The 24090-nt window shown below is 28.6% G+C and overlaps 1 protein-coding gene across 1 annotated transcript; it reads left to right on the forward strand.

The window, feature by feature from the left end:
• The first annotated feature begins 13030 nt into the window (after nt 1-13030).
• Nucleotides 13031-23557, forward strand: LOC107004093 (beta-galactosidase 16-like). The gene is made up of 19 exons (XM_015202323.2): nt 13031-13242; nt 18707-18802; nt 18915-19027; nt 19359-19425; nt 19824-19916; nt 19991-20134; nt 20315-20409; nt 20675-20783; nt 20892-20976; nt 21101-21219; nt 21288-21458; nt 21525-21706; nt 21847-21938; nt 22026-22135; nt 22233-22340; nt 22517-22621; nt 22706-22851; nt 22963-23284; nt 23366-23557. Exons 1-19 carry the CDS (start codon nt 13066-13068, stop codon nt 23474-23476), a joined length of 2445 nt encoding a protein of 814 aa, XP_015057809.1. The 5' UTR covers nt 13031-13065; the 3' UTR covers nt 23477-23557.
• The last annotated feature ends 533 nt before the right edge of the window (nt 23558-24090 follow it).

Below are 24090 nucleotides of genomic sequence, written 5' to 3' on the forward strand. Positions count from 1 at the left end.
TCCTCCTCAAGGGCCCTTGGTTGGTCCTTGGGGATTCGTACCCAGACGTTTCAACTATAAACTAACTCTAATACGTGTTAGACACCTTACCAACAAATTTCATTGAATTTCGACTCCTAAAACATAGTCAAATAGGCTAAGGCGCACACTAGCACCTCTTTGAACTAATTTCCGGACGTCATGGACGGTCCTTGATGTTTTTTTATTCTAAAACTTCCTAAATTACTTATATACATTATAATTGACTTAAAACAGTGTTAAAACTCTTAGACTCTCATGTTAAGCTCTAGATTAGGCTTTAGACTTTCGGAGTATTACATATTAAAGATGTCAATATTTTAATTTGTTATATTGTTGATTTATGTATTTTTGTCATTTGTTTAATTTGAAAAAAAATACAATTAGTTAATAATAGAACGGAGAAAATCAAGAAAAATAATATTTTAAATAAGGTAATTTTTAAATTTAAACCAACAAAGTTACCATAATTACTAATCATAATTTTGGTATAACTTTAAGTCGGCCTAAATTTTTTTTTACTACTACTCTTATGCTCTTTTCATCTTTTATTTTTTGGGATTAAAATTTACAAAATCTCTTTCGTATTATATGTGCTTTGTTCCATAATTGACATGACTTTTCTCTCCCTTAGACCTCAAATTTTCAATATTAATTATTAACTCTCCAATGAAAATATTCAATCTATGTCGAATTGAAGTCTATTGATTTAAGATTTTTGCTGACAGTGAATAAGATTTTAGAATTAATACAAAATTTGTTGGCAGTACAAATTGAGATTGAAACGCAAAGTGATCACAAAAAAAAAAAAAACTTGTTAGCATACATTTAGAATTAATACTAAATAAAAAAGAAATACAAACTTGTTGGTATACAAAGTGAGATTGAAATACAAAATGATATTGAAATACAAAGTGAACACAAAAAATCTAAAACTTGTCGAAATACACTTAAAGTTAATACAAAATAAAAAAGAAACACAACACTTGTTTGGCATACAGAATAAGCATAAAAAAAACGAAACTTGTTGGCATATAGTTAGAATATATACAAAAAAAATTAAAATTGTATGAAGCCTATTTAGAATAGCATACAAAATTTGTAAAATTATTTATCTAATACAAAGTTAAACACATACATAATTTGAAATGAATTCCACCTACAAAATAAATACAAGTTACACCTGAAAAATTCAAGTTTTAGCAAGATACACATAAATTTTGTAATGAATACAAAATGAAACAAACAATAAAAACAGTAAAGAACACAATCTGATAGTTTATATACAAAACACAACATGTCATAAAGTTATTTTTCATCACCCTGATCTTCAACAATTTTATCAATTTTTCAAATATTGACATTCGAAAATAACACTTCTTCACCTGACACATCTACGATATCCATTTCAATAATTTTGAGTGATTTATCCTAATATTGACACATCAAAAATGACACTTCTTCACCTTATACTTCTTCCAGATCCAGATCCAACATACAAAACATAAAAATACTTTTGTATCTCAATATTTCGACAAAAGTTGAAATCTTTTGAATGATTTATTAGATTTCTTAGAAAAATGGAGGATTTTGATTTAAGAAATTAAAGACAAGGTTTATGTTATTTGAGGATATGGAATAATGAAAGAAAGCTTTATAGAGAAAAAGAGAAATGATAGAATTTTGGTAAAAATATTTAGAGAGTGAAAAGTGGGTAATGTAATTTATTATTTTTAGTCAAAAAGTAGGCCTAATTTGAGAAATAAAAGGAAGGTAAATGAATTATATTAGAATAACTTTATTTGTCGAAATATTGTCATTGACATTTTAAATAAATTTTTTAAAGTGTTTTTATTTTGACTAAATATATTACGTCTTACGACTTAATTGCTAATTTTCCCTTTTTTAAATTTATATTGTTACAGTTGGGTTAAAATGTTGGGCTTGAGAAAATAGTATAGTCAAAAGACTTAATTTAATTAAAACTTGACAAAGTGGCACAACATAACACTTTATAGATTAAATTAGCAATTAATAGTCCACTTTTAATTCTTTTAGCAAAAAAAAAGTCTTTGTTTTATTTATTTGACATTGAATAGTTATTTTTCTTTTTTAAAAAAATGTACTATATTTTTGTTCTCCTTATTTTTCTCAAACACATTCTCAAAAATTATTGTTTTATCTTTCCTATTTTACCTCCTTTTTTTATTTTGTCAACAATTTTAAAATAGAGTTCTTTTTTTTCTCCTTTTTCTTTTTCCAAAATCCTTTTCATACTTCCATACGTAGTTCTCTTTCTAATTTCAACTCTTCCCCTTAATTCAATTTGTTTATGAAAATCAGATATAGCAATATGTTTTTTCATGGATACTTCTAAAAATCATCATTATATATAATTTTGTTATTGTCAAATTAATTGTTGAATTTCATGATATGTAGAATTGAAATTCTTTTCAAATTTATTTTTGCGAATTAGGTTATTCAACCTTCTTTTGTTTTATTTCTAAAATTCTTTTCATATGTAAATTTATTTCTCTTCTAAATTTTCTCTTATTCTCCTAAATTTACTAAGTCTATGCAAATCAGATATAACTGAATATTTATTGATTGATCCTTCCAGTAATTTGCTTTAGTAGATAATTATATAGAATTTCTTGTCCCATTAATTTTGAAATTTCGTTATTTGTAGAATTAAAGTTTTTAAAACTTTTTTTTTACGAAAATTCAGGTAATAGTTTTTTGAAAGTTTTGTTCTCAATTTTACGGTTAGAAAGATTTTCTTAAAAGATCACAATGATGATTTTGATAAATAAAACACAATGTACATCAATGAATTCCAATCTCAATTTAAATTAAAGTAAACTAGTTTATTATGTGAATACAAATCACAGAATACACGATGAATACGAATTAATGTAACAAAGTCCAGTCACCATATACATAAACAAAACTGAACAAAATTTATATATGTGTTATATTAATCTCATTCATGTATTCATTATAGTAATACGTATAATTGATGGTAATATTCTTGTGTATACAATATAAGTTTATGTATACATGCTACAATTATTGTAGAAGAACCTGACTCAAAAGAGAAAAGAAGACCGGACTAAAAGAGATCTCCATCAATAAAATTTACACGTTTATTTTTATTAATAATTTTTTTGTATATTCATATTCTTTTTTATGTATATATTATGTAATCACAACTTTAATTATTGTATAATTTATGCATATGTATCATTGCAATTTCTAATAAAATGTCATTTAATATTATTTGATTGATTACTACTGATTATGTGATAATTAATACGCGTTAGAGCAATAATCATACATTTTCTTACCTTAAAAGTAGTCACAATCTTTTAATAAGTTATTTAAAGAATTTTAAAAAATTCATTCCTTAAAAGTTTGTGTAACCTTTTTTTTTGGGAAATTTTTCAAAACAATAATATTTTCATATTTAATAGAATCCTTTAACAATACTTTTAATATTTATTAAAAATGACAATATTTTAGTTTGTTAGGAGTTGATTTATGTATTTTGTTTTCTTTATTTAATTTAACATGATATTATTAAAAAAAAATTAGAGAAAATCAAGGGAGGGAAAATATTTCAAATAAAATTAAATTACTGAAAATCATTATTACTTTCCTTACAAAAGATTATAAGACCTAAAATCGATGATCTCTTCCTTCTTCCTAAAGGTCATTATTTGTCCTTATCTTTCAAAACTAGTTATTGTATGAAATTTTATAATAATATATTAGAATTTTATCTATTTTTAAAATTTGATTTTTTGAAATTTACACATTTAAGCACCTATAGTCGATATGTCATTTGACATACTTTTCTCACAATGTATTTATTTTATTTACCAGAATTTTGTATTCTTTATTAAATCGTATTCAATCCAATATGTATGTCATTTGTATTTGTATTCGTTCTAGTTTTCATATTGTATTTTTATATGTTATTTGACATCTTTTCTCACAATGTATTTATTTTATTTACCAGAATTTTGTGTCCTTTCTTAAACTGTATTCATTTCGATATGTTTGTCATTTGTATTTGTATTCATTCTAGTTTTCATGTTGTATTTTGTATATTAAACTTGTATTTCTTTATTAGTTCGTATTCATTCAAATAGGTATGTCAAATGAATCTTTAGTTATTTAAGAAACATGTTTGTTTTCATTTTATTTTTTATTGTGTATTTTATTTTTCTCTTCAAAATTATGTTTCTTTTCCTAAATCGTATTCATTCTAATAGATATATTATTTGTATTTGTATTCATTCTAGTTTTTATATTATATTTTGTATAATGATGTAAATGTATTCAACATCATATGAAAATTTTTTATTTAAATATTAAAATTTATTCAACATCAAACAAAATAAACATATATATAAATTTCTAGAATCTACAAAATTTGAAAAATTAAAAGAAAATCACAAAAAAATAAAAATTATAAATATATGATGAATATTTGAACAAAATCACATGAATATATTCTTAATAATATTTATTTGACGCTCATAATTCAGTACTCACTAATTGATAAAAAAAATTCCGCTACACATATATCAAAAGATTAATAATTAGTGTAAGAGGAAGTAAATAAAAAACTAAAAATTAATTATGGAAAGGGGTCAATTTGAATTAATAAAGAATAGTAAATAAATAAGAATAAATGGAGAAAAAGAAAAGAGAAGAAAAAAAGGAACAAGCAAAAAAGTAGATGTTGTTGGTGAGGTTCAAAACCATTGTTGGCTAGGTGGCAGACCATCTCTTTTGCCAATTGAGCTATTCCGCATTATGGGTATTGGGTGGCAAAGGTGATATCTATTCAACTATTATACATATATACATATATATGCAAGTTTTTTTCGAGATCACTTGCAGACCCCCACCTGTCCACGTAGATCCGCCCCTGCCTTGAAGGAATATAAACTTGAAAAGTGAGATATGGGGAAGAAACATAAAATGTGGGAAAGAAAGGTGAATGGTAATGAAAAAAGGTAGATTGTATTAGTTTATTTTTTTAGTTTAAAACGATTATTAGTGTGTATTTTAGTCCAATAAATAACTCTTTCCATAAATAAAATTAATTCAAAATACTACGATATGAATACATATTATATTATAAAAATATTGTCGTTCTACCATTTTATATAAATAATTTAAATTGTTGTTATTTTGACTAATTATGTTAGTAATTATTTTATCCCTTTTTGATAGGTTAATTAATAAATATATATATTTCACTTCTTAAAAGTAGGCAATCAATTTTCTAATAAACTAATTATTGTTGTTTGGTTACAAAAAATCATAAAATTGCATTAGACTGTTGTTGAATCCATCCCATTTTTTTAGTCAACTTTAGCTATTCAATTGGTACAAGCAATTGTTAAAAAGCAATAGTAATTGGAGTTGAAAATAAAAGATTTGGTAGTTGGCAAATTGGTAAGATTTGCAACCATTCTTGATTTTGCTATGTTTACATATGTCATTAGTGACATATGCATGATTTTATCCTTCTATAAATAGAGCATTCTTGCTCATTTGTAGAACACACCAAGTTAGAGAGAAAAACCATTTTGAGAGCAAAGTGAGGTATTCCATAGACTATACAAGAAAATAGTTTGTGAAGAAAAATAGAGTGTGAGCGATATTTTAGTAAGACAGAAATCAAAAGAGTGTTGGTCCTTTTGAGTGTGTAGTAGTCACTTTGAGTATTGTATTCGTGACTACACAATGTAAATTCCTTACTATAGTAATATCAATTGCTCCTCTTGGTCCGTGGTTTTTTCCCTTATTCAAAAATATTTCCACGTAAAATTCTTGGTGTCGTTATTTTCCCATTCTATTTTTATTACTTTTACCATATATATTTTTGTGCTCGTCCGCGTTTTCCGAACAAACTGGTATCAAAGCCAAGGTTTTACTAGAGTATGCTATGTGGTTGCAGCACAGTCTGAACTTCCACATCATAAAAGATTTACTTTGATTTGCAATAACTATATTTTTTTGGGAAAACAATGGAAGCCAACACAAGTAGAATGGTTACTTTGAATGGTGTTAATTATGTCATTTGGACGGGAAAAATGGAAGATATGTTTTATGTTAAGAATTTTTACAAACTAGTATTTACCACTGTAAAGCCTGATAATAAAACAGATGAAAAGTGGAATTTGTTGCATAGACAGGTTTGTGGATTCATCAGGCAATGGGTCGACGATATTGTGTTGAACCATATTTTCGGGGAAACACATGCTCGAATCCTATGGGAGCATCTTGAAAGTTTGTATGCTCGAAAGACTGGCAACAACAAAATTATCTTAACAAAGCAGATGTTGAGTTTGAAGTATCATGATGGTTCTCCAATGACAGACCATCTGAATAATTTTCAGGGGATAATGAACTAATTATCTGCTATGGGCATCAAATTTGATGAATAAATTCAAGGCTTGCTTCTACTTGGTTACCTACCAGATTCATGGGAAACATTTAGAACGTCATTGTCAAATTCTGCTTCGGATTGTGTGATCTCTATGGATTCCGCCAAGAGTAGTGTCTTGAACGAAGAGATGAGAAGAAAAACTCAAAGTTTCTCTTCATCGGATGTCCTGATAACTGGCCCCAAGGGGAGAAATAAAACTAGTGATTCTCAGCATAGAGAACACAATAGGAGCAAATCCAAAGGCAGACTTAAGGATATTGAGTGCTATCATTGTGGCATGAAAGGGCACACAAAGAAGTTCTGCAGAAAGTTGAAGAGGGAGAACAATATNAAGTTGAAGAGGGAGAACAAAAACAAAGAGAAAACTAAAGAAGATGGCAATGAAAATTGCCTAGACACTGTCACCACCGAAGATCTTGTTACCGTTCTTGATGCAAACATCATAAATATTTCTTGTGATGAGTCAAGCTGGGTTGTGGACACTGGTGCCGCATCTCATGTGACATCAAGGAATGATTTTTTCTCTTCCTGCACTCCTGGTGATTTTGGAACCATTGAGTATGGATAATGAGACTGTTTTTTGGGTGGTTGGTACTGGTACAATTGTTTGGAAACTAGTGTTGGAACTAAACTAGTTTTGAACAATGTGAAATATGCTCCTGATGTTCGTCTGCACCTAATTTATGTTGATGTTTTAGATGATGAAGGATATGTTAGTACCAACGGTGATGGAAAATAGAATCTCATTAAGGGTTCCTTGGTTGTGGCTCGTGGTAACAAACGCCGTGGTCTATACTGGACTACGGCCTCTGCTTGTGTTGATATGGTGAATGCGGTTGAGAGCGATAGCTCTTCAACATTATGGCACAAGAGGCTTAGCCACATTAGCGAGAAAGGACTTAATGTTCTAGCGAATAAGAAATTATTTTCACATTTCCAAGGTGCTAAATTAGAAAAATGTGAGAACTGTATGACTGGTAAACAAAATAGAGTTTCTTTTAAGTCCTACCCTCCTTCGAGAAAGACAGAGTTGCTTGAGTTAGTGCACTCTGATTTATGTGGTCCAATGAAGACAAAGACATTGGGTGGTACACTTTACTTTGTCACTTTCATTGATGATTGCTCGAGAAAACTTTGGGTCTATGTGTTGAAGACTAAAGACCAAGTGCTAGGTGTCTTTAAGCAGTTTCAGGCTTCAGTTGAAAGAGAAACTGAAAAGAAAGTGAAATGTATTCGTACTGATGATGGTGGTGAATATTGTGGACCATTTGACGAATACTGCAAGCATCAAGGTATTAGACACCAGAAGACTCCTCTCAGGACTCCTCAGCTTAATGGTTTGGCTGAGAGGATGAACAGGACCTTGATGGAAAGAGTTATATGTTTGCTTTCTGAAGCAAAGTTGCCAAACTCATTTTGGGGTGAGGCTTTATTGACCGTTGCACATGTTATTAATCTATCTCCTGCTGTTTCTTTGCAAAGTGATGTACCAAATAGTGTTTGGTATGGAAAGGATGTTTCCTATGACCATTTGAGAGTATTTGGTTGCAAAGCTTTTGTACATGTGTCGAAAGATGAGAGGTCAAAGTTAGATGCCAAGACAAGGCAATGCATCTTCATTGGATATGGCCTAGATGAATTTGGTTCAATGCTATATGATCCAATTAAAAAGAAACTTGTGAGAAGCCGTGATATTATTTTCATGGAGAATCAAACAATTGAAGATACTGACAAAGCGGAGAAGGTAGAATCTTCAAGTTTTGATGGTATAGTTCATCATGATGAAGCTCCTCACAAAAGTGTGCATGATGTTGTTGGGTTTGATAATCATGTGACGCCCAGAATCATGTATCAAATCAACATGTTGATGTTGATAGTAACAATGATATTGTTATTGATGATCCCGTTGCTCATGAAGTTGTGGATGAATCAAATATTCTGCTTCAGAGGTCCACAAGACAGCGATTTCCTTCCTCCCGTTATTCACCCAATGAGTATGTGTTACTCACTGACGGGAAAGAACCTGAATGTTATGAGGAGGCCATGGAAGATGAGCACAAGAATCAATGGATTGAAGTCATGCAAGACGATATGAAGTCTTTGCATGAGAACCACACTTATGAGTTGGTAAAATTGCCCAAGGTCATGAGAGCTTTGAAGAACAAGTGGGTGTTCAAAGTTAAAGTTGAAGAACACAACTTGAAGCCCAGGTACAAAGCTAGATTGGTTGTTAAGGGATTCGGTCAAAGGAAAGGTATTGACTTTGACGAAATATTTTCTCCTGTTGTGAAAATGTCCTCGATTCGCACAGTTCTAGGTTTGGCTGCTAGTCTTAATTTAGAGATTGAGCAGATGGATGTGAAGACGGCTTTCCTTCACGGTGACCTAGAAGAAAAGATTTATATGGAACAACCTGAGGGCTTCAAAGTAGATGGTAAAGAAAATTTTTTATGCAAACTCAAAAAGAGTCTCTACGGCCTAAAACAAGCTCCCAGACAGTGGTACAAAAAGTTTGAATCTATTATGGAGGAGCAAGTTTATGAGAAGACTTCTTCAGATCATTACGTATTTGTGCAAAAATTTTCTGACAATGATTTATCATCCTTTTGTTGTATGTGGATGATATGTTGATTGTGGGCAAGAATACTTCCAAGATTGACGAGCTGAAGAAAGAGTTGTGTAAGTCTTTTTCTATGAAAGACTTGGGTCATGCCAAACAAATTTTGGGCATGAGAATTACTCGTCTTAGAGATAAAAAGAAGATTTATTTGTCCTAGAAGAAGTACATTGAACGCGTACTGGAGCGCTTCAATATGAAGAATGCTAAGCCTGTTAGTATACCTCTTGCTGGTTATATGAAGTTGAGCAAGAAGGTGTGTCCTACAGCTAGGGAGAAAAAAGAGAACATGGCCAAAGTTTCATATTCCTTCATCGTCGGAAGTCTAATGTATGCAATGGTGTGCACTAGACCTGATATTGCTCACGCAGTTGGTGTTGTCAGTAGATTTCTCAAAAATCCGAGAAAAAAATATTGGGAAGCTATGAAGTGGATACTCAGGTATTTTAGAGGAAGCTCAGATGAATGCTTGTGTTTTGGAGCATCAAATCCAATCTTGAAAGGCTATGCAAATTCTGATATGGCAGGTGACCTTGATAACAGATGATCCACTACTGCATATTTGTTTACTTTTTTAGGGAGAGCTATATCATGGAAGTCAAAGTTGCAGAAGTGTGTTGCACTATCTACAACTGAAGCTGAGTATATTACGGCTACTGAAGTCGGCAAGGAGATGATATGGCTAAAACGATTTCTTCAAGAGCTTGGTTTGAATCAGATGGAGTATATTTTCTATTATGACATCTAGAGTGCAATAGACTTGAGCAAGAACTCCATGTACCATGCAAGAACAAAACACATCGACATCAGATATCATTGGATTCGTGAGAAAGTGGAGAATGAATCATTTCACGTCAAAAAGATTCACACAAGTGAAAATCCTGCAGATATGCTGACCAAGACGATACCGAAAGACAAGTTCGAGTTATGCAAAGAACTTGTGGGTATGAGCTCTCTCTAAAGAAGTTGAAGATACCTTCTTCCAGTAAATGGGACTGGAGGGGGAGATTTGTTGAATCCATCCCATTTTTTTAGTCAACTTTAGCTATTCAATTGGTACAAACAATTGTTAAAAAGGATTTTTAATGGAGTTGAAAATAAAAGATTTGGTAGTTGGCAAATTGGTAAGATTTGCAACCATTCTTGACTTTGCTATATTTATATATGTCATTAGTGACATAGGCATGGTTTTATCCTTCTATAAATAGAGCATTCTTGCTCATTTGTAGAACACGCCAAGTTAGAGAGAAAAACCACTTTGAGAGCATAGTGAGGTATTCCACAGACTATATAAGAAAATAGTCTGTGAAGAAAAATAGAGTGTGAGCGATATTTTAGTAAGACGGAAACCAAAAGAGTATTGTTCCTTTTGAGTGTGTAGTAGTCACTTTGAGTAATGTATTCGTGACTACACAGTGTAAAATCCTTACTATAGTAATATCAGTTGCTCCTCTTGGCTCGTGGTTTTTTCCCTTATTCAGAAGGGTTTCCACGTAAAATTCTTGATGTCGTTATTTTCCCATTTTATTTCTATTACTTTTATCATATATATTTTTGTGCTTGTCCGCATTTTCCCAACAACTATTACTATTTTTTTCTAATAGACGGTTAGATAAAGTTGAGTTTGAGAATTTAAAGAAATTGAAAAGTTAACTTCCTTAAAAATAGGAGTTAAAAATAAGGAAAAAAATAATTTCACATCTCCTTAATTAATGAGGGTTGGTTTCATTAAAGAAAAAAAACTATAAAAAAATTGGTTTTATTTTTTTTAAGGATATTATGCGCTAATTTGTTTTAGACTATTAATTGTTAGTTATTATTTGGTTATATATTGTCAATCATATATAATAGTTGTATGTTTGTGTCAATTTCTCAATAAATTTAACAAAATATTTATATTTTATTTATGAATAATATATAAAAAAAATTATGAAATTTATATATCTAATTTATCGGTTCGATTTGATTATTTTTGCGATTTTCTTTTAATAAAACCTAAATCAAATCAAATAGTATCGATTTTCAGTATTTAAAATCAAACCTAATCAAATAAAATCAAATATCATTTTTTTTCTAATCAATTTGATTTAATTTTTTAATCATAACCATAAACCACCCTACTTACAAGTACCATAATTAAATTTTTAAATTTCCTTCTATCAATAGCACAACTCAATATTATATTTGCTCATGTTATGGTTGTTTATTTTCTTTTACTTCTTTCCTTCTTTTTAGTTTATGAATTTTTATTTCTCATATCATTTCTTTATTTTACTAACTGAAATAAAAGATTGTTTTGGTTTAACCAAAAAATTAGGTTCAACAGTTAGGGGTTGTTTGGTAGTGTTGAAAAAATTAATAAATATATTATTTATTAATACCTTATTTGATGCTTTTTTCATCCTTTAATATAGGATAAAATCTTGGTCAAGTAATGTTTAATGACCTGATAGATTCATGTCATGTATGTGTATTAAATAATACGCATGACATGAATCTATAAGGTCATTGAGTATTACTTGAGTAATTATAGTTGATCAGATCTTTATAGGGAAAGGACTCACAAAAAAACTCTAACTTTCATTTTGTGATTGACCTTACCTTTAATATCTAGTTACTCATACTCCTATCAGTAAGAAACTTTATAACCATTACCTCCGAACCAAAATAACGATTTCTCCAGAATTGAACATTTCCTAAAAGTTAAAAATTGAAATCGTTCCTTGATTCCTCCTAACTAACAAGAGTAACAAAATAAAATTTCTCCAACAAGATTTTCACCTACTTATGATCATTTCATAATATTTTTCATTTCATAAAATTAATGATGCATAAATTATCATATTATTTCGTGTTTACACTTGTGAGTTATTAATGTTGAAAATTTATATTTGATCAACTTAGAAATTTAAGTTAATGATTGTTCATTGGTTAAATTAATTAATCAAAATAAATTGATTCAAAAAATTAAATAAGGATAGAAGGTTAAATTTACATCATTTTATAATGCAAGTAAAAAATATAAATATGACATAAACTGATACGGAGAGAGTATTATATAAGTTTTTCCCATACAATGGAAAGCTTTAGAGATTTCTTAACAAAATTAACTTGTACGATATATTTATAGATGAAAGCAAATTAAAAGTGATATTAACTAAATTTTCTTAGGTCACAAGTTTTGAAATTTGTGAACTAAACTAAAAAAAAATTAAAATTGATCTTTAAAAAGCGAAAAAATAGTCAACTACGGCAAGTAATGGAGGATTCATAAGCCGGCAATTTATTTTTTAATGAATAACATAAGTTTTTCAAAATATTTTCAATATATAAATTTGAGATTAAAGAACATTAAAAGTATAGACAACTTAATATATAATATAAATAAGTAAAAGTAATTTTAGAGGGAAAGACTTTAACTATTCAATATAAAAGTAAAATATGAGTGTATGTCTCCTAATTGCTATTTTCCTCTTCCCCATTTTTTGTGAAACTGTTAAAAATTCTAAATTCAAACGGTTTAGGTTTAACACTATATTTAAGCATGAAATATTTAAGTTTTAAAAATAATTCTTTTATGTTTTAATACTGTAACACAATAGTTTACAATTTAAAGTATTTAATTGATATATAAAAAAAAATATTTAAGATAAATTTATTTAAATATCAAAATTCCAAAAATGATTTTACAAAATTACATATATAAACCTAACAAACATATGACCTCATGAGTTTAGAATATCAAAATTCCAAAAATGATTTTACAAAATTACATATATAAACCTAACAAACATATGATGTCATGAGTTTAGGTCACAAACGTAATTTCCTTTTATAACACTGAAATACACGTCTAAAGTTCCTCCTATATAAACTTGCCTTATCAAAAAAAAAAAATTGTCTCTCATTACTCCTTGCTAAAAAAATTATAAAATTTTAAGAGAAATAATTATTAAGGAAAATGAAAATACAGTTGATGCGGCGGAACATGGTGGCATTAATAGTGGTAGTGGTGATGGTGATGGTGATGATGGCTGTCGCGGTAAACGTTACGTATGATGGAAGGTCGTTGATAATTGATGGCCAAAGAAAAATGTTATTTTCTGGTTCTATTCATTATCCAAGAAGCACTCCTGATGTATGTATTTCTCTCTATCTTTTACATAGTTATATGCTATAAATTTCGTCCTTAAATTACTTTTTATTTATTAGAATATTTTGATAATTCATCACTAAATGAATGATTACTTTTTATTTAGTAGAATATTTTGATAATTCCTCACTAAATGAATGATAAGTTTTCTTTTTAGCTATAAGTAGTATTAGCATCAACATGGGTTGTGGTGCATTGATGGGAGTTTTTCACCTTTAATCAGAGGTTTTGGGATCGAGTTTTGGGTATGGTGAAAATCTTGTTGGGAGTGTCATCCCCGAATAGGCCTGCAGTGCGCGACCCGAATTCAGTCGGAGCTCTAATGTGAGCTCCATACTCTAGGTGGGAAACCAAAAAAAAAAATAGTATTAGTTATTTAAGACTTTATATTTACTCATAAATGAATTCAGAGTTTTATTGGAATTTCTCAATTAAAATTAGTGAATCTTGTTGGGGGCGCCACCCCCAAATGGATTCTGCAGTGCGTAATCTGGACTTAGTCGGAACTTTAATGTGAGCTCCGGACACTGGATGAAAAATCAAAAGAAAAAGTAATATTAGTTATTTTAGACTTTATATTTACTCATAAATGAATTCAGAGTTTTATTGGACGCATAATGTTTATAATAATTCTGCTAATATATGAGATATTTATCAATTTTGTTTAATAGTTATAGTAATAGGTAATTTACCATCTAACAAAATTACATGTAATACACTTCCTCTAATCCGTATTAATAGAACACACCATTTAAGAAAAAAAATTAAGGACATAAATTAAAACAAATCCCAGCAATTTTTTTAAACTTAAACCAATTTACTTATTTTGAACTAAGAAAAAACTTTCAATAATACAGTTAATATGAAACAAAAACGGTAATTAGTTATCTAATTTAATTGACTCTTAATTATAAAAACTGTAACTCTCATCTGCTGCATTTAAGTTTGTTAAAATGATAGTACTCTGTCTGTTCAATAATAATTGTCCACTATTGATTTGTTACAGTGTTTAAGAAACAATGAATAATATGAGTAATATTGCTATATCATCTTTTGATTTTATTAAAATTTAATGTTTTAAGAAAAAAGATGATAAATAATATTTAATAGCAAAGGTAAAATAGATGACACAAAACATAAATTATATGTCTATTTTTAAAAAATTAAATAAATATTATAGATAACTATTTTTAGTATAATGAATAACTATTATTTGACCTAATCAATATTAATTGACTAGGTCGCTTATTTGGTGTTTTCTGTATCAACATTTAATTAAAAAAAAACATGTAGAAAAATTATAATAAAAAAGTTCTTGCTTTTCTAAATTATTGAATATATTTGAATAAGTATATATAAATTTCATCGTAGGAAGAATTCATTTGTAAATGTAACAAACAAACAAAATTAACTAATTGTTTTTTTAAGAGACTTAATAATAAGGAATTTATATTTGGCTCTGCCGTTTGATATTCAAAGTCTCTGGTGATAATTACAAAGAAAACAATAAAGATTTTACTATTGTAAAGAAAGCTCAGAATATAAGAAGAAAAAGACAAGAAGTATAAGATAGAGGAGATAATTTTCTTATTCAAGTGTGTATTACAAAAGGTGAATGATATCTCTATTTATAGAGTTGAGATATCACCCCGAAAGCCCCCATGATAAATGTCCAATTAGTAGGTACATAGTTATCCAAATGATTCTTATCACCTTGGGAACATGTATACATGAATACAATTAAGTGTTGAGTATATCTAAAGGACAATCCACACAATTCAATGGATTTATAACACTCCCCCTTGGATGTCCATAGATTATGTGCCTCGTTAAAACCTTACTAGGAAAAACCCAGTGGGAAAAAGCCTAGTGAAGGAAAAAGAGTACACATATCTCATAATACGCTTCGAATGTTGCCTCANGGTACATAGTTATCCAAATGATTCTTATCACCTTGGGAACATGTATACATGAATACAATTAAGTGTTGAGTATATCTAAAGGACAATCCACACAATTCAATGGATTCATAACCTTTACAAGTTATCTTATTTAACAGTCAAAAAAAAATCTCTAAATTATTAAATATATTTGAATAAGTATCTTAAAGTTACATTGGAAGAATCCATTTGTAAAATGTAACAAACAAACAAAATAATTTAATAGTTTTTTTTTTTTTGAATGAGTCTCAATTAATTAAGGAATTTATATTTAATATTGTCGTTTGATATTTTAAGTTCACTGAAAAAAAATATAAACATGAGAATTTTCTTAGCAAATTTTCATATCAATCTCTGGAACAAATTAGACACTACTAATATCTTATTTAACATCTAAAAATTTGATTTTTTTTTAAAGTTTCTAATCAATCACAAAACAACAAACTTTCATCACCATTATTTATTTTACAATTTCTTTATTTTTCAGCATTGTAGAATTACAAAATTATATTTATCCAAATATCAAAAATAAATTAAACCATCTTAATCATTTAATTTTCAGACCTCGAAATAACATTTGAAACCAATTTTACCCACACACTTTGATCACATTCGATAAATTCGATCAAATTTACAAACTTTAAATCATATTAATTTAACAGAAATATCCGCAGGTTATTCTAAACAACATTTTCATTATAAAAAATAATATATGATTGCAAAAATAAAATAAAAATTGAGATCACCCAACTAACAAGAATAACAAAACAATTCTTTTCCAACAAGATTTTCATGTCGTCATAATCGCCGCTATTATAGTTATTTTTTTTTCTTTAGTTTGATTCCTTAGAAAAACTTGTACGTCTTTCCAACTTAATTATAAGAACTAAAAATATATATATTTCTCAGTAATTTATAATTAATTTTGATTTTATTATATTTTTTGTATATTTAACTAGTAATTATAATTATTTTTATCGAACAATCGAATATGTTAAAATTTATTTTAAAATCCCAAACAAACATTCCGGGCAAATAAACTTTAATTTGGGAGAGGGATTCTTTCCTCTTTAATTTAGAATCATATTCAAATTCTTCTTTATATAAAGTAAAGTAATGCAATGTTACATAAATTACTTACCTCTTCATATAATAAATAAAAATTTTACTACATCGACTAACATATTATTAATTAGAATTAATCTTCTGTATTAAAAACAATAAGGATATAAAATAAAAATGACAATTGAAAATTATTTCTTATATGTATATGTATATGTACATATTATTATATATTTTTAAAAATAAATAAAATCAAACATACAAGTTCAACTAATCGGTACGATACAATCTTGATTCCTTCCAAGTCCCAACTAACAATGGCAACAAAATAATATTTCTCCAACTAGATTTTCATGTAGTCCTGGTCACCGCTATTATAGTTTAAAAAAATTTCTTTTGTTTGGTTAATAGAAAAAATGACGCTTTTTTAACATAATTATAACAACTATATATATAAAAAAAAAAGATATTTACATGGTATAATTGCTCTTTAAAATTAGGAAAAATGCATAAATACCATTCTAAACTATGATCAAAATCGCAGAGATACATTTTAACTATTCTAAGGTCCTATTACCCTCTGAACTTATTTTTTTTGTAATTTTGTGCACCTTTTTGGCTTACGTGGCTTCCAAATATCTCTTACACGCCTCAATTGCGTGGAGTCACGGAGTGTTCCACGTAAGACAAAAGGTGTATAAAATTATAAAAAAATAAGTTCATGGTATAATAGGACCTTAATTTAATTAAGGTGTGTCTCTGGATTTTTGGTCATAGTCTAAGGGATACTTGTGCATTTTCCCTTAAAATAATAATAATTATATATATATATATATAATTAACATATATACTTTTATATATTTAAGTAGCAAATATAATTATTTTGACTGATTGATCAAATTTTTTAAAACCTTTAATTTAGTCCGTATTTAACTTATTTGCATTTTTTTTATAAAGTGATGCAATATTGAAAGCCAACTTATTAAAAATACACTTGACATAAAAGAACATACATTTTAACAAAAAAATTTGCGAGATATTTTTTTAATGTTTAGTTATTGAATGATTATTTCTTTAACCACCTATATAATCATTTCTCTCAAGTTTATAATAATTTTAAAATGAATTAGATTTATCTTACCCTATTTATTTTGTATATAATTTGTAACCCTCAAGAAAAAAGGTAATAATTTCTTAATTTGTGATGAGATTTTGTTTTGTATGTTCAAGAGACTGATTGAGAGTGGGGTTTGTTGGGTACTTCATATTTGAAGTTGTGGTTAGTATTTGAAGCTATTTGATGAATATTTTAAATTCATAAAAAACGAAATCTTTTTTTCTTGTAAATATATAGAATATAACATTGTATAGTATCATTGTATACTCGATGTACAAAAAGTTGTATGAAAGTACTTAGGTGTAATGTTTATATTAAATTTAAACTAATCATTATTTTTAGAGAAGTATCGAAAAACACTTCTAAACTTGACGTTAATTATTATTTTTATCTGTTAGTTTTATTACTCACTCGCATTAATATTATTTTGATTTAATATTTAATTACTAAACTAAATTTTAATTCTAATTGGATAAGTGGAGAAGTTACTTACATGTGTGAAGTGGGGAAGTTACTTTAACTACCCATTAAGTCTTTCACTTTACCCATTACGTTTTCACCATGATTGAAAGGTGAGAATGATTTACAGGTCTTCTCTTATAAAGAAATAGTCTTATGCATCAAAGTTATTCATAAAGTATAAAGTAAGAGAGAAACAACTTCTTAAGAACCAAAAGAAAAGACTTTCACTCAATAAGTACAGAATTATAATTGTTGACTCAAGTATATATTATTGACTGAATTATTATAGTAATACATATAAGTGAAAATCATATAGTTCTACGATCCTGAATTAATTGATAGGATTTTTGAATGCTTAGATTGTTTATGTTTTCACAATCATTAAAAATCCTTACATCATCTCCAAACTATTGACAACCTTAAAAACACTCTTTTACTTGACTAATTGAAGCTAAATACACCCCCGATCTTGCAACATTAGTGAAATTACCCCTAAATTCTTGTCAAGTTTAGGGGTGTTTTCAACACTGCTCTCAATTTTTATTAAAAACTCCATGCTCCCACAAGAGTTTGAGATCACTTGCGATGTCATGTTGCATATTGAGAGTATATTGAGAGTGTATTTAAGTTTAATTATCAAGTACGTATGTGTTTTTAAGGCTGTCAATAGTTCAAATTTGAAATTAATAATTTCCGCCAAATTTGGAGTTGTTTTTATACTTCTTTCTTTATTTTTAATTTCGCATTTTTTGACTATCATTTTCAATTTTGTGACATTCAAGAAAGACAAAATATCATACGTAACAAAATGTCTAATGTGATAACTAACTCTCTCTTTTCGAATTTGCTTTTTCATATTTTACGATAGATGTGGCCATCTTTAATATCGAAAGCTAAAGAAGGTGGAATAGATGTGATTGAGACTTATGTATTTTGGAACCTTCATGAACCGCAACCTGGACAGGTATTAGATAAAATGTTGTCATTAATATTATTTTTTCGAATCATACGTATACGTTAAATATTTTGTGCACTGACTTATTATTACTATTATTGTTTTTTCATGTGATGTCAAGTATGATTTTAGTGGAAGACGTGATATAGTAGCATTTATAAAGCAAATTCAAGCACAAGGTCTCTATGCTTGCCTTCGTATTGGACCTTATATTGAGGCTGAATGGACTTATGGGTAATTAAAAAAAACACTTAAATATTAATTTTTTCGGGAAAAAGGTTTGAAATATATTGTAATTTTGATCAAAATTATGGTAACAATCTCAAATTTAGATCCCTGCACTATCTGATAGTGTATTTTAAAGATATATAGGTGTCAGTCATAAATATTACATCATTATAAATAGTAACTTGTCCAAAATTTGAAATTGTTATAACAATTTTGATCAAAGTCCAGATATATTTCAAGACTTTTTCCCTATTTTTTTGTTAATCCAAAAAATATTCATTTGTTATATTTTGATCTCTTTTCATTGTATTTGGATAAATTTTTGTTGAATTTTTAGGGGCTTCCCATTTTGGTTACATGATGTTCCTGGCATTGTTTATCGATCTGATAACGAACCATTTAAGGTACGTAATGATATCTTTACCTTTAATTATTTTTGTTGGGTAATGTCAAATTGTCAATATCCTGCCTATAAGTTGGGTATTTCAAATCGGAGTCAAATCAAACATGGTATTTATTTGGATTTAGTTAAGAAATAAAGTTGCGTATTTGCTATGAGCTATAACTTCTGGCACGATAATAAGTGTTTGATCTTAACAAGTGGTACCGAGGCAGGTTTAGGGAGTGAGATTGTTTGTCTGATGGTTTTAGTTAAAAAATAAAGTTTTAACATGATGGTAAGCTCTTGATTCTAATAACATTACTGTTAAATTTGTGACTCGACCACTTTTTTATTTATTTATTTATTTATTTATTTTTGTTTGAATTGGTAGGAAAATTAACTTCTTCTTTTTTTCGATAGTTTTATATGCAAAACTTCACAACAAAGATAGTGAAGTTGATGAAGTCAGAAGGGTTATATGCGTCACAAGGAGGTCCAATTATACTCTCACAGGTTAAATAACATTTTAATACTAATTACGCTTTGTTTTACGAGATTTAATTCAAATAATCTTTTAACTTATACAGATAGAAAACGAATATCAAAATAAAGAGAAATCATTTGGAGAAAAAGGACCCCCTTATGTTCGTTGGGCAGCAAAAATGGCTGTGGAACTTGATACTGGTGTACCTTGGATCATGTGTAAACAAGATGATGCGCCTGATCCTGTTGTATGTTTCATTTTCTCTTCTTATTTTTATCATAAAAAATAATAGGTAAATTATTTTATTTTTTAAGATCTATAGTCTCACGTAATTTGACCTAATAACGTAAAATAATTACATAAAGAAATTATTTATTCATCATGTCAAGTGTTTGCACCACTAATTTTTAAATATGTTTGTGTGTAGATTAACACATGCAATGGAAGGACTTGTGGAGAAACATTTAAAGGGCCTAATTCACCAAATAAGCCTTCCATTTGGACAGAAAATTGGACTAGCTTGTAAGAACTTTCAAACTCTACAAAATTTAACCACTTCGACCCAAAATAACATATGTATTTAATCTGAGCTGAGGTGTTTAACTTACTTTTTTTGAAGGCAAAAAAGTGATTTTGAATAATAGTACAAATCAAAAAAGTTAAACTTTTTTCACTTTTGAAACCTTGATAAAGCACGAATTCCTAATTTAATATTGTCAAAACTATTTTTTGAATTAATTAGTCAGACACAAATGACTAGGCTGATTTTTTAAAAATAAATTTGTAGCTATCAAGTGTATGGGGAAAATGCAGTGAAGAGATCAGCAGAAGAAATGGCCTATCAAGTTGCTCTATTTATTGCTAGGAAGAATGGGAGCTACATAAACTATTATATGGTAATTTTTTATGATAAAATATATTGATTTCATTAATTCTATATTACTTGTTAGTCCTAAGGAATCAATATGAGGCGTTATTTTGGTTGTGTGTTCTTTGATGAGCAGTATCATGGAGGCACAAATTTTGGCAGAAGTGCTGCAGAATTTATGATTACAAGTTATTATGATCTGGCCCCACTTGACGAGTATGGTAAGCTATAATCAAATTAATTAAATTCACGCTAGGTAAAATTTTACCGCAGATTATTTAGTATTTGTATCGAATGACATATTACTAATATTATGTGAATCATCTATGCACATTTGTTATGCAGGTCTAATCAGTGAACCAAAATGGGGTCATTTTAAGGAATTACATGCAGCTATAAAGTTATGCTCTGAAAACATACTTTCTACTTTTCCCACAATGCATTCTTTAGGTCCACTACAGGAGGTAATACATTACACAAGCCGATCGAATTTACTGTTTACTTTCTTTTTTATTAATCGTTTATACATTAGGTTTATGTATACGGCGAAGATTCAGGAACTAAATGCTCAGCATTGCTGGTGAACACAGATCACAGTAATAAGAACATAACAGTAGAATTTCGAGATTTGACGTATCAATTACCTCCAAAATCTATAAGCATATTGCCTGACTGTAAAACTGTAGTCTTCAATACAGCTAAGGTACGTACATAGATTTATTTTTCATATATACTATAACAGGACGATTTTCATGCGTCATATTATTAGGTAAGTAGACAATTCAACACGAGAACTCCGACTACAGTATTCAAGTTTGATAGAGCTGAGAAATGGGAACAATTCCATGAGATAATTCCGCAATTTGATGCAACAACAGTTAGATCAGAGACATTGTTGGAGCAAACAAATACTACAAAAGATGTCTCTGATTATCTTTGGTACACTGCTAGGTAATCAAAATTCAAATAACCATACTAATATATATTATTCAATATGATTGATTTTCGTATCAAAATTGACAAAAATAACTTCATATACATTATTAGAAATGTTATCAACTAATTTAAGCTAGAATTGATGTGATATTTAGTTTGGAGCAGGAATCAGAGGAGCAGCAAGTTAAACTAAGTGTGAAGTCATTAGGACATGTTTTACATGCTTTTGTCAATGGACATCTTGTGGGTGAGCATTTTTCGTATATTATTTTCACTGCGTATGTTGTTGTCATGGTTATCGACTTGTTAATTTTCATGTTTTTTCTTTTTGTAGGTTATGGTCATGGACAATTTAGAAAAGCATCATTTCTAGTAGAAAGCACGGTTCCTCTAAAAAAAGGAAAAAATCAAATCTCATTTCTGAGTGCAACAGTTGGTTTACCGGTTTGTACTTAGATCTTTAATTTTATTTTTTCTCAAGAAAATATTCACCAGCCAAAAATAGATCACAAATTTCCTCTTCTTTACTATATATATGCAGAATTCAGGGGCATATCTTGAGCGTAGGTCTCTAGGTGTACATTCAGTTATGATTCAAGACGACGATAGAGTTCTCAAAAACTTAACTGATTTTTCATGGGGTTATCAGGTAATAACCTCACTGAATTTAACTTATATGCACCGACTTATAGCGTAAATATAAATAAACATCCATGACTTGTGACTTAAAACAGAGGATCTCTTATTTTAATTTTCTAGTGAACCCTAATTAGTAAACTACATTGAGAAAGTTAAGGTTTTATTTTACTTACATGATGTTATAAGGTTGGATTGTTGGGAGAAAAGTTACAAATTTACTCATCAGAACGTACAAAGAGTGCTAATTGGAGCAGATTAGGCTCTTCTAAACAACAACTTACATGGTACAAGGTAAGTAAATGTACATATACATATAATTATGTATTTCTATAAACTTTATATTTGTTGTTTTAACTCGACATTGCAATTATACAGTCCATTTTCGATGCACCAAAAGGCGATGATCCTGTTACCCTAAATCTTGGATCCATGGGGAAAGGTGAAGTTTGGGTTAATGGCCAAAGTATTGGAAGATTTTGGCTCTCCTTTCACACACCTCAAGGGGTTCCTTCACAAACTTGGTATGTAACACTTACTATGTACAATATTATACATATTAATTATTAGTAGACAGAACTTAAACTCAATTAAAGAAGAGTCAATAAGGTTCCAAATGTGTATTGTATTTATAGGTACAATGTTCCAAGGTCATTTCTCAAACCTAAAGACAATGTGTTGGTGTTATTTGAGGAGGAAATAGGTAATCCTCTTGGCATAACCATTGACACAATTTCAATAACCAAAGTATGCGCGCACGTCGCAGATTCAAATCCACCACCAGTAATAAACTCTTGGAGAAAACATGGTAGAAGACCTAAACTGCAACTTAGTTGTCCTCAAAGAAGAAAAATTTCCAAGATTTTGTTTGCAAGCTATGGAAATCCAATTGGTGATTGTGATGATTATGGCATTGGACTATGTCACTCCTCTAACTCTAAAGCCATTGTGGAAAAGGTACATTATATTCTTTACCTGTTTGTAGAATTAGCTCATGAAAATATGATTGATTAACTCGTTTTAATCTGAATTGTGTAGGCTTGTTTAGGGAAGAGCAAATGTACCATTGCTCATTCAAGTAAGAAGTTTGGTGGTGATCCATGTCCTGGAATTTCTAAGTCTTTGTTGGTCGATGTTCAATGTAAATGACACCACAATTTAATCATCTCATTATATATATGTTTTTTTTTATTAACGATGGAATATTTTTTTAAAAAATAATTAAAGTAAGGTATAGAGTACATTCATTTTTATGCATGTGTACATTTATAATTACAAATTTTATTTGTTCTCTAGACGAAAATGTCAACTTTGGAGAATAATTATTGAAATTAAATCATTATATTCAATATGTTATAGAAGTGTCGTATAATTTTTTTTAGTACGCAATATAAAAATTCATGTAAGATTTAATTTACTCTCTAGGATGTGATAAAAATTAGTATATAAAGTGATTTTTACTTTATAAAATTTAAAATTTGATGACTTTTATGTGACAAAAATAAAATTATGTGATAAACTTTTTGAATGTCTTTTATATGACAAAATACTAGACAATATCAAATTCAAACAATTTACAACTGAATAGAAGAAGATTGAGTCCAAGAGGGACAAAAAGTTTTGAAACTGTGTTGGCGGTAGTGATGAGAGTCCTTTATTATACTACCTCCGTTTCAAAAAGAATATCTAATTTAACTTGGAACAAAATTTAAAAAAAGAAAAAAAACTTTTTAATCTTGTGGTTCTAAATTAAAGTTATATCA

Source organism: Solanum pennellii, chromosome 11, assembly GCF_001406875.1.
Source record: "Solanum pennellii chromosome 11, SPENNV200".
In the NCBI taxonomy this organism is placed as follows: domain Eukaryota; kingdom Viridiplantae; phylum Streptophyta; class Magnoliopsida; order Solanales; family Solanaceae; genus Solanum; species Solanum pennellii.